Raw genomic sequence first — 18768 nt, 5'->3', positions numbered from 1 at the left:
TCTGCATACATTGTCCCGTTCCTCACAGCCTCCTCCTGAGACAGGTGCTCTTATCTCCGGTACTTTAATATTTACTTTTATTTACTTATTTGGCTGTGCCAGGTCTTAATTGCAGCATGTTGAATCTTAGTTCCCAGACCAGGAATCATTGAGAGCACAGATTCTTAGCCATGGGACCACCAGGGACGTCTCCATCTCCAGTACTTTAAAGTGGAGGAAACTTAAGAAAACTTGCCTAGATCTCTCAGCTAGTTTAGAAGTAGCAGAGCTGGATTCAGACTCAGGTTTGTCCGACTCCAGCATCACGGTGGTGTGTGGCCACACTTTGAAATTCTTCTTCAAAACAAGTTGAGGCCGTCTATCCCTGGCCCTCCCCACTGGCCGGGCCTAGATTTCACCCAGTCTCACACACCTTATTGCAGAACGTCCAGCTCAGCCTCTGGCTCTAAGCCTTGGCACAAACTTTAGCCGCTCACGGCTAAGTCCGAGGACATCTATACTGCCCTGTCTCAGGCACCCGGGAGCCATGGTCCTGGTCCTCAGCTGTATCATCTCTCCACTGGCCTCATCACATCTCCAGCCTTCATTCCTTCCCGACTCCCCAACCACAACCTCATGTAGTTGTCACCCAAGTGGGCGCCAGTCACTTAGAACTTCATGAGATCAGAACAAGTTTTAGATCCTTCAGGCTAACGTTAAGGCCCCCACTCAGACTTCTCCCCACTGTTTTCCTATCTCATCCTTCCCTGATTTCTTTCCCCAATAGATATGACTGGAAGATGCACGCAGGTCAGTCTGCTCAAAATATGCTCCACTCTCAGCCCAATCGCACACTCTTCAGCACTAGCAATGTCTTTTTTTACTCAGTCCTTTAGGATTAGACATGACCAGCCCTACTACATGCAAAAGTCAACTGCTCCAGGTCACATATTTAGTTTTTATTGACTCTTAATTCTTTATCTCACTCTAGATAACTCAGAACTTTCCCCAGACTATATTCTCTTGAGCCCTCCTAATCCCTGAGCTGCTACCATGGTGAGGGAACACTGATGAGATCACACCTTTCAGAAATTCACAAGCACACTCACCTTTCAAAGCCTCTGAGAAGTCCTGCATCAAGAAACTTGATTAGATTTCACCCAGAATTAACTTGCTGAAACGTCTCAGCTTTATTATCTACCCCTCCATACCTCCTGGTGGCTCAGATGGTAAAGAATCTACCTGCAATGTGGGAGACCCAGGTTCGATCCTTTAGTCAGGAAGATCCCCTGGAGAAGGAAATGGCAAACCACTCCAGCATTCTTGCCTGGAAAATTCCATGGACAGAGGAGCCTGGCAGGCTGTAGTCCATGGGGTTGCAAAGAGTCAGACAGGACTAAATGACTGAAACAGTACCTCCTTTTAGGAAACTCTTATAATAGGTGGAGCTGTGGGTTCTCAGAAGCTTACCTCTATTCCTGTGGGTATTGCTCGAGGAAAGAAAAAGAAGGGAAAAGAGGTGACAACCAAGCAGGCCGAGGAAATGAGCAGGCCCAACCACCAGGCTCCTATCCATCGGGGGTCTCCAGGGCTCAAGTTAACAGAGGCTGAAGAGAAAGCACAGGACACAAGTATTTGTTGGATGAATGCATGATCTCACTTTACTCATCAAGGGAACTAGCACCTTGGTCAAGGCAACATCCTCTCTCTCTTCCCAGAGAACAGAGGCCTGTGGGAGGATCAGTGAGGTTAACCTTGCCCTGCAAGCACCATTTCATTGGCCAGTTTCAAACCCATGTCTATTCGTGGTTTCCAAACCTGCACTCTTAATAACTGAGTGCTCTGCCTCCCACTTTCGTTAACCCCTAAAAAAAGGAAGCCTCGCAATCCTTAGAAACTCAAAAACCCACCATGAACAGAGTAGGGTCTTGGGTAAGCAGATGCTTTCTCCTGTGCAGCCTCCCATCCATGTCCAAGGGTCTGCTGTTGTGTTTCTCTTTGTAAGTAAAGAAGCTACATGGGCATGCAGGGAGGGAAAAGAGGGAGAACACTGTGCTGGGCACTGTCCCTGGTGGACTGGGAGCTCAGGTGCCAGTCTCTTTGGGTAATGAAGAGCTAGGACCCAGCTCAGGAAGTGCCAGTGAAGGGCAAGCATGGCTTGACCCTGAGCAGACAGCTCCTCCAGCTTTGCCCTTTGATTTAAGTACAGGTGGATGACACTGAGCAGATGACATTGTGGTCTGACATTCCCAAGGTCAGCAGTCTGTGGTGTCTGGCAGCATGATTGCCCACATTCTTTGAGAGACAGGCAGGCTCTGATCTGAGTGCCGGGCACTGGGGTGGGGATGTTATTTCTGAGGGTCTGGCAGACCTGCCTTCCAGCCACATCAGGCCTGCGGGAATTTACCTACCACCCACACACTCCCCATGCATTCCCCGTCTTGACTTTGTCCAGATGATTTCCTCCACCTCGGAAGGCCTCTGCCACCAGCCACCACCAACTGTGGAATTTCCACTCACATGGGATGCTGACATGCATCACTTCCCTGGGAGGCCCTCCCTCATCACCTCACGCAGAAGCGCTTTGCTGGTCTTGGAACTGCCAAAGCACTTTGCCTGTCCCTCTGTTACTGTGCTGGCCCTCTCTGCCTTGCAGGAGGCTAGGGGGTGTCAGGCAGGCTTACAACAGCCACATGCCCTTGTAGGATTCATCCTGAATGGTCGGCTCCCTGAATGGTTAACTCAGTATATGAGCTCTTGTCTGTGGATTGTATCTTCTCATCCTGAGATAGAAAGGCTTAATCCATGTCACATTGTTAATAGCTCACAGCAATTTTATTTCACTATCATTAGCCCCATTTTACAGATGAGGAACTGAGGCACAGGAAGATGAAGGTTTGTGCCCAAGATCAGTAGAGGTGGTAGAATTCAGCTAGTAGAGGTGGAACCGGGATTAGACACAGGGTCCCTGCTATCTGTGTCCACATGGTTAAACTGTTACACTCTTCTGGGTGGGAGTCATAATCCATGTGTATATTTCACATACTGCTTCTTCCTTTCCCTTAAAGAAGTCTCAAAAAATTTTAAACAATCAAAACCATCTTAGAATCAAAGAATTATAGAGTTATTTTTAACACCACGACCTCAAAAGGCAGCTGTGATGGCAACAGCTGAGGCCCTGCCCAGGTCTCAAGGTTTTCCACTGCAGAAAGTATGTTTTCTTAGGGAAGAAAGTGTTTTCTTCAGTGGCAACCTCTGCTCCGTCATTCAGCCTGGCCCTGGAGAGAGGAGGTACATGCTATCTGCTCTCCACCATCTGAGGCTGGCTGATGACTGCAGGTGGGAGGGAGGGAATGGGAGGCGAGGGAGCCATAAGCATTTAAAGTTCAGCTTCATCCTTGCCCTGACTGGCTGGGGGCTGTGGTCCTGGCACACACTCACCTGTGTCCACCCTGCCATAGTCTACAAAGATCTGCAGCATGACCGAGCCCAGCAGGTACCCGAAAGCTGGTCCAAACACGGCGATGGCAAACAGGATGGCTGGAGAGGGGAAAGAGAAAGGATGCTGAGGGGGCTCAGAGGACTGAGCGGGGCACTGGCTCTTTCCCTCACTGAGGGGTTCCCAGGACATTCCCCAGTCTGTCCTCTGGCCCTGACAAGTCCACACCTGTAGCATTTCCCACAGACAATGCCAGAGCCACTCGAGACCCTGGAATGTGCAGAACCCAAGCTGCTTCTCCTCTGGCTAGATTCCAGAGCGATCTGCTTGCTGGGATAGAAGCGGCCTCCTGGGCATTTACAGATGAAGACCCAGGCGTGGGCTGGGGGCAAGGCTCCTTGCAGGTATGATGTGTCAGCCGTGGTGGGAGCTTGTGGGCGACAGAGCCTCTGGATGCGGCCTGTCTGGTCTGGGCCCTGAGGATGCTTAGTGTGGCTTGTTCTAAGGGAAGAATTTGGTCATCAGCTATCTATTTTGGACTTCCCTGGTGGCTCAGATGGTAAAGCGTCTGTCTGCAATGTAGGAGACCTGGGTTCGATCCCTGGGTTGGGAAGATCCCCTGGAGAAGGAAATGGCAGCCCGCTCCAGTACTCTTGCCTGAAAAATCCCATGGATGGAGGAGCCTGGTGGGCTACAGTCCATGGGGTCGCAGAGTCGGACACGACTGAGCGATGTCACTTTCACTTTATCTATTTTGCATGTTTTTCTATGAGGCCAACTTGTCCTGTGGGTGGCTCAGAAGACACGTGTGCTGGCCGGTGCCTGGTCTGGAAAGCAGTGGTACTGCTCTTGACCAGTACCTTGACCAGATACTTGACCACGTACTGCTGGTCAAGGAGCTGCCCTGTTCCTGGCCTGGGACCAAGGGGTCATGCAGATCTTCTCGGGGACTCCCATGGCCCCAGCGCACAGAGACCATGGGCCCCGTCCTGTTGGTGAAAAGCTGGGGCCTGGGCTGGGACTCAAACAAGGTGCATCAGGTCCCCAGACCTCTGTATGCCTTGGCTGTGCCATGTGAGGACCCCCACCCCCACCCCAAGCCCTCTTCAAGCCTGACTCACAGATGTACAGGGGCGAGTTGTTGGGCTCCGAGAAGTCATCCACGTAGGAGATCCCAAATGGCTGGATGGGCACCGTGCCGATGCCTGCCAGTAGCTGGGCGATCACCATCAGGCCCCACATGCTGCTGGTCTCCTTCCGAGAGTCTTGGGGGCTGCTGTGGCACTTGCTGGGGGGCAGGCCCTGCCAGGCTTTCTGACAGAGCTCGGTCTGGAGGTGGCTGCTGTTCCCTGCAACGAGAGAGCACACACCCGTCACCGCCACCCTGGTGTCCTGCTGCAGCCTCTAAATCCGGCCTTTCTCCCAGGCCTTCTTGGAGTGGCTCTAGAAACAACAGTGAGAGGAGGGGAGAGGCGGGCTCCCTGCTCTAAGGGGACCTAGCCCTCATTGGGTGGGAGAGGCATCTTCCTCTTCTGGGGGACCATTCTTTCCCCTCTCTGGGTACTGGCAGGAGGGTGGTGTTAGTAACACGAATCTTCTGCCCTGGAGGCAAGGCCATCCAGCGGGGAAATGGGGAGCCAAGATCAACATCCAGGCTTGTGGGCCTTCGGTGCCCCTGTGGGCAGCCTCAGGCTCAGGCATCCAAGGTGTGTTTTCTCTTTAGCAGGACAGAAGTCATTCTATCCCCCAGCAGACAGTGTCACCTCCAGCCTGGAAGGCTCCCAGGGGTCATGACTCCCAGAATTCTCCCTCTTGGATAAGCCACACATTGGGTCACAGTAGGGAGCCCTATTGCCAAAGGCCTTGAACGTGCTATCCGGTCTGGCCAAGGATCAAGAATTTGGGATGCTAAAGGGACTTTGACACCCACTGGTTCAAACCTCCTGTTCCAGATAGGGGATGAGGCTGCACCTACTGTGAGGGCCCCACAGGCCCCAGTGTGGCCTGCGGCCACCAGTGCCCATGGCTTTGGGGACCTGGCCAGGCTGGCCTGCTGTTCCCATGCTGCTGTTTCCAATTTGGCCCACACTAAACAGACAGCACTGCCAGCTCTCCAACGCCTTGAGGGCTCCTTTCCATGAGATGCCTTCTTTCCCAGCCTTGAAGAGGCCAATGGAAACCACTAACATCCCTGATCCTGCTCCATGGGGTTCAGTTTCACTCTCATTTCTGCTCCTTTCAGAGAGGACAGAGCTCTGAGCTGGGTGGACCTCAGAGTCCCGTGGAGAGGAAACTTGAGGGCTGTGGACAAGATCTGTCTATCCTCCTCGACTCTGCCCGGTGCTGTTGAGCTCAGGGCTGCTCTGGGCAGTGGGGCTGGGGAGGGGTCTGCCCTCCTCATCTCATCTCCCCTCCTCTTCACCAGACACACATGCTTCATCCAGCCAGGTCTCCCCATCTCCCTTCCTCTTCACTGGAGTTTGTGTTGAACACGTGTGAAAACTGCTGGCTTGGGGGTCACCTCATCAATCAGCGAGGCCTGCTCAGTAAAAGTGAAGGGGGCCAAGAAGTCGTCTGGTCAAGGTCATCCAGGCCTAACAGTAGCTGCGTGCAAGGAAGCTCTGTGCACCCAGGCCAGCGCCCAGCCCCTTTGGTTAGTGTCCCTCCATCCACCCATTATCCCGCCTTTCAGTGCAGGGTATGGGGTTCGGGTAGAGTGGTCCAACCACGAGGGTAAGTGGGAGACAGACTCTTAGAGGGATGTAGTTTTGCTAACATGGGAAGGAAGCTATAACATCTTGTAGATTCAAGAAATACCTAGTAGTTTGGAGAAGAATATGATCCCTAATTTATAAAAAGTATGTGATCTGATTGAATATGCACAGAAAAAACTGGAAGACCATGGCTGTCCCAGGGTGACGAGATTGTGGCATCTTTGCATGTGTGTGTGTTTGCCTCGGTGTACTTTCTAATTTTTCTATAAGGAACACATGATGCTTTTGGAATAAAGCAACAGTAAAAACTTTTCAATTAAAAATATTTTTCATAAAAAATATATAGCCAAAATTTAACAATTGTTCCCACTTCTTATTTCTTGGTTCCAGAGCTGTTGCCCTGGGCCTGCAGAGGTATGCGTCACACCAGGGCCAAGTTTCTCTGACACCCATCTTCCCCGAGGCCTCTCCTTGGTGGAGCGCTGGGCTTTTCTCTGACTTACATGCTCTACTGTAGAGACCCAAATTCCAGCACCAGAGTTTTTAAACTTTCATTTACTGAACAAGCAGAGACTGCCAAGGCTGTGACGTACTTTGTGTCCTGCTTAGAGGTTACTGGCCCATCCAAGTGGCTGCTTTGGGGCAGAGCTGGCATCTGAACCCATGTGTGCCTGATTCAAAGTCCTTAATGAAATCAAGTCTGAAATGGCAGCTCTGAAAAGATCCAACACAGGTTTTGCAGGGATGGGGAAGGCAGGTCTGGGGTGATTCCTCTGCTCCTCCCTAGTTACATGCAAACACATGAGCCCTCTGATCTCTGTAGGTGGCTGGGAACCTCCTCCCAGAGAGAGGTATCCTGGGAAGGGCTGGCTGCTGGGAGTTCTGCTGAAATCCGAGACAAAGAGACAAAAGAAGCAGAGTATAAGGAGTGAAGAAATTGGTTTTGGTGAAATTAGCCAAACACAGAAAGACAAATACTGTATGATCTCACTATACATGGAGTCAAAACTAGTCAAATACATAGAAGCAGAGAGGAGAATGGTGGTTGCCAGGGACCAGGGGAAGGGGAAAGGGGAGGCGATGGTGAAGAAGAAGAAGTTTCAGTTCTGTCAGAGAAGTTCTAGAGATCTGCTAGATGGCATAGTGCCTATAGATAACAATACCACGTTGCAGACTCAACATTTCCTTACAGGGTAGATCTTAAGTGTTCTTAACACACACACACAATAATAATTATTATTATTAAAGGAAACTTGGGGACATGATGGATATGCTTTGACGGTGATGACAATTTCATGGGTGTATACTTAAACTCATTAAGTTTTATATATTGATATGTACAGCATTTTACGTGTCAATCACATCTCAATAAAGGCATTTTTTTAAAGAAAGAAAAATTGATTTTAGCCCTAGGTAGCTGTGCGATCATAAGCAAGTTTCTGACCCTCTCTGAGCTTCAATTTCCCTTTAGGCAGAGACCATAATGTGACTAGATAGGGACAGCTCCTGTGGGTCACTAAAGGGCTAGAAGGCAATAGTTCCAGAAGGGAGCAGACATGAAAAGTCAGACCTGCTGGTCAATCAGCATGGCTGACGGCTGTGGTGGCCCCCTTGTAAGAAGGCTGGTATGACCCAGCGGTGCTACAAGGCCTGTCTCTCACTTTAGTCTGGAAGCACAAAACTGTGAAATGCTCCTGCTGAGAAGGAGGAAAGCCCTTCACTGCACTCAGGAACCCTGTCACCAACACTGCCCCATGTCCAGCACTCAGAACCAGAGGTGCGGTGCTGGCAGACTCATGCCCACCCCCAGGAGGAGACCCAGCTGGCCATGGGCAGGCAAGACCCATAGATGTTGGAATGGCAGGATTGGGGGCCTGGGACCTAGGTCCTAGTCCTGAATCTGACTCCCTACATCTGTGACCTTGACTTTGAAAGACCTCAGAGGATTCCAGGGAAGGGGCCACGCACTGCAGAGGGTGGGTGGTTGCTGGTGAGCTCACAGCTCACTCTGGGTCCTCAATGTGGCAGCCACTGGGACACCCCAGCTGATGAGCATTTATACATGGTGGGCTGTGCTAGTCTTCAAAAAAAGACCCCACTACCCTTCTCAAGACCATTTGGACAGGTTCAGGAATGAGGCCAGAGCAGGCCGCCTGACCGGGCCACCTGCTAACCCAGCTGGCCAGATGCAGCTCCGTGGCCACTCAGCCAGCACACACGCCCTGCTCACCGCCCTCTGCCAATTTTGAGCTGACGCATGTCTAAAGGACTGATAAATGAAAAAAGCTGCCGCCAAGTTCTCAAATGGGCATTTATTCTCAGAAGATTCAAACGAATTTCAAGTAGATTTTGTATGAGGAAATGAGCAAAGTTTGGAGTTCCCTAAAACCATGCGCTGTTGTCACTTGCAAATATGCTTGGCTAAGCTGCCTGTCCCTGTCTAGGTGTGACAAAAGCTCCCTCTCGGTGTTGTCTCATCAGCTATGGGGTGGCAGGACCAGGCCTCCCTTTTGCGCTAGGTGGCAAATGACCACCTAGGGAAGCATGGCCCCTGCCCCCAGTGCAGCCACCGAGGGACCACGCCCAGGCCTGTCAGCCTCAGTGGATGATGCCTGCCTCAGGCTTGGCTGTTCAGTTTCCTGGTCAAGAGTGACTGGGGGCAGGCCCTCTGCTGAGGTGACTGAGACAAGCCCAGGAGCTGCCATTCCAAAGCCTCTGACTGCTGACGGACACTCATCATCAAAGAAGCAACCACAATATCATCAAAATATCGGACAAATAAAAATCCCATTGAAATACCACTTGCTGCCCTTCAAAAAAACAGAAAACAAATGCTGGGCATTGCTGATGAGAATGCAAAATAGTGCAGTCACTGTGGCAAGTAGTATAGTTCTTCAAAAAGTTAAAAATTGAACTACCATATTATCCAGCATTTACACTTTGGGTAAATAGTATTTCACCCAAATACCACTCTGGGTATTTGCCCCAAAGAAATCAAAGCTGGGACTTGAACAGATATTTGCACACCCGTGTTCATAGCAAGACTATCCACAATAGCCAAAAGGGGGAAACAATGCAAAAGTCCATCAATGGATGAATGGATAAACATTATGTAACACACACATACAATGGAATAATACTGAGACTTATACACATGCTCCATTACAAAATGAATGACCCTTGAAGAAGCCTGACACAAAACTACAAATATTGCATAATTCCATTTACATGAGGGCCCTAGAATAGATAAATTCATAGAGACAGAAAGCAGAATGGTGGCTGCCAGACAGGGGCTGGGAGGAGGAGGAAGAGGGAGTTCGTGTTTAAGGAGCACAGTTTCCATTGGAAAAGATGCAAACGTTCTGGAGTTGGATGGTAAGAATGGTTGTACAACAGCATGAAAGTGTTTAATGCCCCGAACTGGACACATTAAAATGGCAAATTTTATGTTATGTATGCTGCTGCTGCTGCTAAGTCGCGTCAGCCGTGTCCGACACTGTGCGACCCCATAGACGGCAGCCCACCAGGCTCCTCCGTCCCTGGGATTCTCCAGGCAAGAGCACTGGAGTGGGTTGCCATTTCCTTCTCCAATGCATGAAAGTGAAGTCGCTCAGTCGTGTCCGACTCCTAGCAAACCCATGGACTGTAGCGCACCAGGCTCCTCCGTCCATGGGATTTTCCAGGCAAGAGTACTGGAGTGGGGTGCCATTGCCTTCTCCAATGTTATGTATAGCTAACCACAATAAAAAATATAGCCTGGTATCCACTGAGTTGGGCTGCCAGGTAGCACTAGCAGTAAAGAACCCACCTGCCAATGCAGGAGACGTAAGAGATGTGAGTAGGATCCCTGGGTCGGGAATATTCCCTGGAGGAGGGCACAGCAACCCACTCCAGTATTCTTGCCTGAAGAATCCCAGGGACAGAGGAGCCTGGCAGGCTACAGTTCATGGGGTCACAAAGAATCGGACACAACTGAGGCAACTAGTGTGCACACTTACACACACTGAGTTAGAAAGGAAAGTGTACCAGCGAGCATGTGGGGGAGGCGCCAAACCCAGGCTCTCTGGGGAGAGGATTTGGGAAGGATTCCTGGAGGCCATGGGCTCTGCACTGAGAAGACTCAATAGGAACAGACAGAAGGGAAGAGCGCAGAGGTTTAGTGGGGTCAGTGTGCAAACACCACTACGGTGAGGCCTGGCCAGCCCTGGAGGGCTGCTGTGTCCCATGAAGGGGCCTGGATTACATCCTAATGAGAACCCAGAGGGTATTGATCATGTAGGGGAGATTAACCAATGTTCAAGACTCATATGTAAATAGAGGAATCGACCCAGCCAAGAGCTACTTGAATGGTAAAACAGGTGAGGCTGTGTGCTACGTGAGAGGCAGGCAGGGGTTGCTGGTCCAATCCACAGCTGTGAGCACAGGATTGCTCAGCCCAGGGCGGGTGTGCAGCAGATACACAAGGCCAGGCTGGCTGTATGGGAGCAGGAGCCTGAGAAACAAAGGGCCAGAGAAAAAGTGCTTCTTTTGAGAGTTCTTGTTCTTAATTTTGCTGATTCTTATTATTTGACTAAAGTCACATTCATTAGAACATTGTTGCTGGCAGGATTATTTTTCTGTGAGCCATTTAACAGTGATCAAAGCTCAAAAAAATGTTGACTGGCTTATTAAGCCTTTACATAGCATGTTGCACAGTGCACCAAGGCCACAAAAATCCTCATGAAATTTCACCTAATGAAGTGTCCAGGGGGCAAAATTCTCTGGGGATCTTTTAACTGTTTTACATTAATTTTTAGAATGTTAGATTATCTGTCAGAAACTACCCTTATTAAACATGCTCATTTTCAAAAATAATCAATTGGCCCCAGTGAAATCCAACTCTACTGAGTTCCTCTTGGACTATTCTGCACTCCAAATTGATTCAAGGTCTCCCAACAAACTTTCTTTTCCTTATGCCAGCCCTAAATGGGGCCACCCCACCCTGACCAGGCTCTGACACAGGTGAAAGGGAACGAGAAGTTCCTCCACCTGGAAGCACCACCCTCAGGAAGGGAAGTGGCAGCTGTCTGTCCTGAGGGCAGGGTGCCCTGGACCCAGGTAGAGTAGGGTGTGGTGACGGGTGAGACCACTGCTTCCTGACTTATTGTGGAGAAGGTGTTTGCATCAAAGACAGAATGTGGGCCTTCCAAGAACCCATGTCTGGGCCTCCCTGCAGTGGGCAGCCATGGCCAGCTCACTCTGGTGAGGACAGTCTTCTAGAAGTTAAAACATTAGGCTCTTCTCTTAAAAACAAGACAGTGATGGAGTGAAAGACCTTGTACCAGGATCCTTTGGCAGAAATGGGGGCCTCAACTTTCTGCAGCCCATCCCCTCCTCCTCCCTGGAGCAAATTCAGGAGCTCAGCCCATGTGAAGAAGAAAGAGCAGCCTCTCTCTGTTTCTCGAGCATTCCAGCAAAGGCCAGGCACCCAGTCCTCTCCACTGACTTACAGAACCTCATTGCCCTCCTCCTCCTCAGACCTGCCCACCATCAGATCCTGTGATAAGGTCAGAGAAAAGCCCACCAATTCCAGCCACAGTCTCAGGGGCTGCCTGCCTCCGCCTTGAGGGGCCTGGGAAAGGGAAGGAGGGAGGTGTGTTCATTAGCTGACTGTCAGTCTATTTCCCATCTTCCCTGAGGCCCACTTCTGGAAGGCTCAAGCTTATCAGAGCACATTATTCTTCCCATAAAATACCAGAGATCTAGCTGTGCCAGTTATCACAGGGCTGCGAGACGCTAACTAGAAACAGGCCGGGACCTCTCCCCGCCTTCAGCCATCCCCCTACCAGCCCAGCTGCATGCCAGTCAACCCTCTGACTCATCCCACAATTTACATACATAGAATTTCAGCTCTAATTTCTGAACGGCTCCTCCAGTTTGGAAAGAAGGGACGTAGTAACAGGAAGGGCTACCCTCCTGGAGCAGGACCCACAGAGATGGGCAGATCTGGACAGACAAAGGTCTGGCCTCTTCACTGGTCAAGGACACACAGTCCAAGTGTGGCCAGGCTGAGGCAGTAGGCTATCAAGGGTCTAAATAAGGATCTCTGCACAAAAATCCAGCACTGGGGCTATGAGAGGATGCTAGAAGGTTTGAGCAACACAGGAAGGCCGTGGCAGCAGTGGGCTTTCCTTTGACTAATCTTTCTTGTCATTCTAGTAGAGAAAAGAGAGAATTCTTGCCAGGAAACAGGAGGGCAGCACCTTGAGAGCTACCCATTACCTCCCCATTCAGAAGGGGGCACTGCTGGTGGGTGAGTAGGGCCAAAGGAGGAGGAGGTTAGCAAGACCTCAGAAGCAGCCCATAAGAGTACAACAGAGAAAGGCAGTGGTGCTTCCGGAGAGTTTCCTGGAAGTACACCCAATGTGCCAAGCCTCGCTGGGCTATCAGCAAGCTCCTGGAACCTCATTCAGAATGTTCCACTCTGAAGGACCTATTTTCTCATCCTCCTAAATTCAGCTACTCAACAGTTCTTCTTGAAACTCTGGCAACACCCACCAGGAGGCCTGGAACAGGCTGTCCCAAACTCATGATGGAGATCTCCAAGTCATCTATAAAGCGACCTATTTGCAGGGCAGAAGTGGTTGGGTTCCTCGTCAATCCATCCTGCCCCTGTGACAACACGTGTTCTTTTCCAACTAGACTAAGCCTCCCCTTTAGACAACAATTCCTATGGGCACCTGCCTTCTGACTTTCATTTTGGGAATCTAAGAGAACATGTTCTTCTGCACCAGCAGAAACAAACAGAGTTGGGGTTGACAGCCAGAGTCGCATGCCTGAGCAGTGTAAGGAATCACATTTTGAAATCAGACAGACCAGGTTCAAATGGGAATTCTCAGAACCTTAGTCTCTTCATCTCTGAAACAGATATAGATACTAACATCAACTTTGTAATAGTCTTATTCAGATTAAAACTAACAACAGTTAACAAAACCTGGGATACGGTGATTACACAATAACATCAATTTTCATTCAGAGTTTCAAGCCAGAAACTTTGAGAAATTCAGACAGATGAGAGAGATGTCAGGACTCTTGAGACAGGCATTGTTGCCTGGGGTTTTAAGACTTGGGAACTGGGTCCAGAAACAAGTAAGATCAGTGCTGGTTACTAAAAATGAATGGATATAATAAAGGAGTTGAGGGCAAGTGGGTTGCTTGCAAGGATTCACATCCATGCAGGAAAAGAGTGAGCTTAGGGGAGTGGAAGAAGAGGGTTCCTTTGCTCTGTTCTCAAGACTGGGTTTCCAAGGCTGAAACGGAGGCGGGACACCCTTTCCCACATAGCTTTCCAGTACTAAAGGGACCATGGGGGAATGCCTGCTTGTACTGAGAAGGTCATGTGACCAGCGAGGTCGGTGTGAGAGGGCCAGTCCACTATGTACAGGGTAATGCTGCAGACAAAAGGCGTGCCTCCAGCCTGCCACCCCCGCCCCTGCACCCCCACGTGCTCCTGAGGAACTGCCACCAGACCAAGGAAAGAGGAACTGCCTGGCTCATCTTATCATCAAAACTGTTTCTTAGTGGATAGGAAGGAAAAAAGACACACCTGAAAGAACAGGAGGGAGGCTCAGAGCCATTTAATTTTAGTATTCAAAGAGAATGCACGCTTAATTTGCACACTCCCAATTGGGAGTGAAGTTGAATTATTGTTCACAGATTTATTAACAGGCTGATGAGGAGCAATTTGAAGGGGGAAAAAATGGGATTAGCTGAGCCAACATGAGTTCATCAAGAGCCAGTCATGCCAAACCAACCTCATTTCCTTTGTTAATGGGGCTTCCAGACCGGCAGGAAGCCGTAACAGTGTTACTTGACTGGAGGAAGCCTTTTGACAAAGCCAGTCATGATAGCCTGACTGATATCCAGACCAGATGCAGACGCGTGGCTGAGCATCCTCTAGGGAGAACATCTCAAAGCGTGCTCTGCGCAGGCGCCGATGGGCCAGGGTGACCTGGAAGACGGTGGCTCTTGGGTCCATCATGCAACTCAGCCCTGGGCACGGCTGAGAACAGCTGACATATTTGTGAACGATGTGAATGGCCTGAGGCTGGTAGCGTTGTTTAATAAGACAGTCCAAAGGTTGAACATTCCAAATTAAGACCAAGGTTATGAGGAGGGGCTCCAACCAAAGGGACTGAATCTAAGTTAGTCCATGGGGGCTGCTATACCAAAGGGTCACATGGGCAGCTTACAAACAGCAGAATGGTTTCTCACAGTTCTAGATGCAGCAAGCCCAAAATCAGGGTGCCAGCATGCTGGGGTTCTGATGGGAGCTGGACTGCTGACTTTCTGTTGCATCCTCACAGGGCTGAAAGAGCCAGCCAGCTCTCTAGCCTCTTCCACAGAGGCATGGACCCCACCAGGGGGCTCCACCTCCATGAGCTCTCTGCTTCCAAATACCTGACTGCCCTTGGCTGCTTCCCCCTTTGGATCTCTGAGCCTTACTTACATCCCCTGGCGGAGGCCAATCCAAGCTCTGGGTCCTGCAGTCCTTTTGTTCCCTTAGAGAAAGAGCAGGAGCTCCTCCCTGTGTCCCCTGGGGGGTCCTCAGAGGCGGCCTCGATGGTTTCTTCAAACCATAGTGCTTTGCAGGACAGAGGCTGGCACCCTGCTTCTGTGGGGCCATCCCCCTGACAGTTTTCCTGGGGTGACCACAGCCTCTGGAAGAGTAACCAGTCTTGCTTTCCAGTCTGAGTGTGGACTGTCCTCAGGAAACCCACCTCCCTGCCTTGGGTGGGCCCAAGACAGTCCACAGCGGGTCCCCAAGAGGCCCTCTTCCCAGAGGAGCCAGGACGCAGGGTGCAGCCTGGTTCATAGGCGTGCCTCCCCTCCCCTCCCCTCCAGACCCAAGCAGGCCTACACCCCCAGCCTCATTCCTAAGCAAGGAAAGTGATGAACAAACCTCCAGGGGAGGCAGAGTGACACTCAGGTCTCTACTGGGGCCTGCACTGGAGACCCAGAGAACAAGGGTTATGACTCTGCCACACAGCAGAGGCGAGCACTCTCAGGCCAGCTGCCAGGGCTATGTCTCGGAGAGGCCCATTCTCTGTGGCCCCAGCTCTTTTCCTGGCCATCCCCTGACAGGCAACACAGCAGCCTGGTGTTTTCTGTCGTGTCTCCACACACATTTCTCGTCCTTCCTATACTGTGTATTGAAAATGTGTTCCACATCAAGTCTCATTAGCTTCGCTGTGCTCATCTGTTCAGGAATATTTTCCTCTCAGTTGACTTAATAACACTCATGTGTTTTGTGACTTCCCCCCTTTCCCCTTGTTGTTTTCTCTTCCTTTTCAGGGTAAATAGGTCCAACTGGCCAGGCTGTGCAACCATACACCACTCACCCCTGCATCACACACACTGACATTTCTGTAAGTGTAGGACCCCAACTCCTGCTGGGCTGCTCCCTCACGTCCATCCCTGTCTGCACCTCCACACTCACAAGAACCCCACCCTCTTCACACCTCTGGTACACACCCACACAGCCCCCCATACACACACGCACTTCTTCCCTCATGCACCCACCTCCTCCACGTACAGCCACCTCACCACCACAGAGAACGGCCTCCCTCACACACACTCCCATACACCCCCAACACAGATTCCTAACCCACTGTGTCCCTCTCACCCCGTGGCAGACGCTGCCCCTGCAGCAGCCCTGAGCTCAGGTCCCTAAGCAGTTCCCTCGGTGCAAGGACCCTGCATGGCTCTGGGGTTCAGTGCCACGGGATCTGCTCTGGGGCTGAGCATCCTCCAGCGAAGAAGGGGCTCAGTCACTCAGGGGCTTGAGGCTCCCGTCCCCAGGCCTTCCCACCACCCTCCTGCCACTTTTGATGAACAAGCATGGGTGAAGGGCTGGCAACTTCACAAATAGAGCATTAGAAAGCAACTCTTCCCTTTCTTTTCTTGACCGCTCCAAAAATACCATGGACTCCCCCGACCCCACTGTTCCCACAGGAAAGCTCCTCCCGTGTGCATCCATTGTCTGCGAGGAGCTGACTTCCCTCTGGCCTTGGCTCAGGACCTCTCCCAGGTTCCACCTACTCCTCCCAGACACTGGTTTCCGAAGACCCTTCTTCTGTCTCCCAGGGGAAATGGTCTCCTGTTGGCCTGTCTCCCACCTATCCCACTTCTCCACGCATTCCAGAAGTGGTCTTAGAGGCTTTGGCTCGGTGGCTAGTCTTTTCTCTAAAGGCGCCAGGCATATTTCCGGACCCCACTGACATTTAGAAAATCTAAACACTCAAAAACGTCTGCGTGGCCTTTTTAGAATTAGCAATTAGTTGTTAAAGGTCTCTGTGATTCCCACAATGGCTCCATCTCTAATTTGTTTTTCCTAAAACACTTTTCATTTCCCATGTCCATTTCTGGAGCAGCTCTGCTCCAAAGGGAAAGAATCAGCAGGCAACACATGATAACAGGTCCAGGGGTCACTGCTGATGAGTAAGAGATTTCAAATACCACATCAAGGGCAGGCAAAGCGAAATGTGCTAAACAGCTACTGTGGGCCAAGCACTTTGCCTACACAATTTAATTTTACTTTTGCCCTTAGAACATGCTGAAAAGTGGAGAAATTATTGTTCCCACTTTACAGATTAAGAAACTGAGGCTCAGAAAGGTGAACAGCAGCTCGCTTGAGGAGACTTAGCACCCACATGGCTTATCTGGGATTTAAAAGTCTCTGTTCTCTCTCCCCATTACCAGGTTCCTCCAACTTAAGGGTCTAGGAACGAATCAGAACAACGGCCTAAGCTTCAGTAAAGAGAAATCTTACGGCCTCACATGTGAAGGTGTGGCAAGGACTATGCCCAGGCAGGGCTGTGCTCCAGCTAGAGCAGAGGACAGATGGCATGGTGAGGACCAGGGAGAAGCTGCAGTCAGATATCCCAAGGATGCCCAGCCTGTTGGCTAGGAGCTGTCAGACACTCCATAGAAAGCAGGCGCTTCCTCATTTGGAACCCTAGTTTGCCCAGCATAATACATGTGTTGTCCCCACCACCAGTGGTTATAAACGCCACCACTGAATGGTTGCTGCACTGGGCTAAACTTAGAGCACACATCCTTCAGTCCTTGCAGCCAGGCGAGGGAGGCTCCATTTTATACAGGGAGGTACTGAGACTCAGCTGTGAAGGAAGTGGCCCACGGCCATGCTGTTAAGGGGTCTCAAAGCCCAGCTTTGGACATAGGATTGTCCAGATGCATGTCACCCTTCAGGGTGGTGCATTTAATGAAATTCATTTGTTGTTGATGACTCGCATAGTTCAAAACTGAAGTTCCCATAGGAATACATTTGAAGAATCATACTTCAAATTTTTCCCATGAAGTGAAACTTTATAAATATTTTTGTTTGCACATATTAGCAGAGTACATGCCCTCGCTGCACTGGCACCCACAGCCTCAGCTAGGCTCCACAGTGTGGCTCCTGGGCCTGAGTCCTCCTTAGCCCGAGCCTCTGGCAACATGAAGACGCCCTGAAGGTAGCCCAGCCCTGAGCACTTCCAGCTGCTGCTCTGATCCCAGCCAGCATGAGGGGGACTGTGTCCTATTGTTGCAAACAGAACCGACACAAACAAAAACACAAGGCCCTCACTCTCTTGGCCAGCAGTTGCTTTCTGCGGGCTGAGAGGCAAGTCTTGTTCTTTCCTCTCTCCCTGGAAGTGAGCTAAAAGCTGGAGTGTTTGCCTAGGAGCAGGGAGGATGGTGGTGGAAAGGACCCAAGCCACCCGACCATCCCTAACAAGGGGCAGAGGGGCTGCTTTCAGAGCCCCGCCTGTCTCCACCCACCCTTGCTGGTGGCTGTTCTGTGCAGAGTCAATGCCCTTGGTATGTGGCCCAGGCTAGGGGAGGCCAGGGGAGCCCGCCCTAGGCTAGGCAGGCCACCGTGTGGCGCCTGGCAGGATGCCGTCCCCGCAGCCAGGCCCCAGCGCCTGGGGCTCCCCTGCTGATTTCATTACCCAACTCTTCTTGCTGATGGGGAAGGGCTGGGACCTTGCGTTGGAGTGGGCATGGCACAAGGCTTTCCGAAGTGGCCAGCAAATCCTGATTCTCCTTCAGAGCTGGCCTCAGATCCTTTGTCTAGATCAAGGAGGGGGAAAGAGCTTAGACCCCTAGGCTTGGGTCTGTCTTCCTCTTGGGCCTACTTGAAGCAAGACTCAGGCTTAAACAGTCCAAACAGATCCAAGGCCACAATGAATGTATAAGAAACAATTAGTTCACTGGTGACTACCCTGGAGGTGGGGGAAAGAGTCCCACGGCCAGAACTCAACTAACATTTCATCATTAGACGTGGCTGCTCCTGTTTTACGTTTTTTCCATTCCAGCTCTCTGCCTCCCCACTGCAGATCTCACAGCCTACCTCCCCACTGCAGGTCTCACCGTCGACCTCCCTACTGTAGGTCTCACAATCTACAAGGGATTCCCTCCTGGCATGGAGAGTGATTCATCTCTTGGACCCGATCTGCACATATGACTAACAATAAGCCTGGTATTTAAGCGAACAGCAATCAGTTATCCCTTCAGCGCACCCCTCAGTGGCCCATCTGGACCAAGGATGAGCACCTAGGGACTGGGCCTCTCACTGGCTGCTCCTCACAAAACCAT

The 18768-nt window shown here is 50.9% G+C and overlaps 1 protein-coding gene across 1 annotated transcript in view; it reads right to left on the bottom strand.

The window, feature by feature from the left end:
* SLCO2A1 (solute carrier organic anion transporter family member 2A1) overlaps positions 1 to 18768 on the bottom strand; it is a 95109-nt gene that overhangs the window by 19904 nt on the left and 56437 nt on the right. The window contains exons 4-6 of the mRNA XM_069565345.1: positions 4540 to 4767; positions 3421 to 3519; positions 1450 to 1586 (exon numbers count right to left, since the gene is read on the bottom strand). Coding sequence (XP_069421446.1) covers positions 1450 to 1586; positions 3421 to 3519; positions 4540 to 4767 — 464 coding nt within the window. The remainder of the gene's footprint in view (positions 1 to 1449; positions 1587 to 3420; positions 3520 to 4539; positions 4768 to 18768) is intronic.

The sequence above is a fragment of the Ovis canadensis genome, chromosome 1 (assembly GCF_042477335.2).
Source record: "Ovis canadensis isolate MfBH-ARS-UI-01 breed Bighorn chromosome 1, ARS-UI_OviCan_v2, whole genome shotgun sequence".
Lineage (NCBI taxonomy): Eukaryota > Metazoa > Chordata > Mammalia > Artiodactyla > Bovidae > Ovis > Ovis canadensis.
The sequence above is the reverse complement of the archived record's forward strand: the minus strand, read 5'-3'. Positions and strand labels throughout refer to the sequence as shown.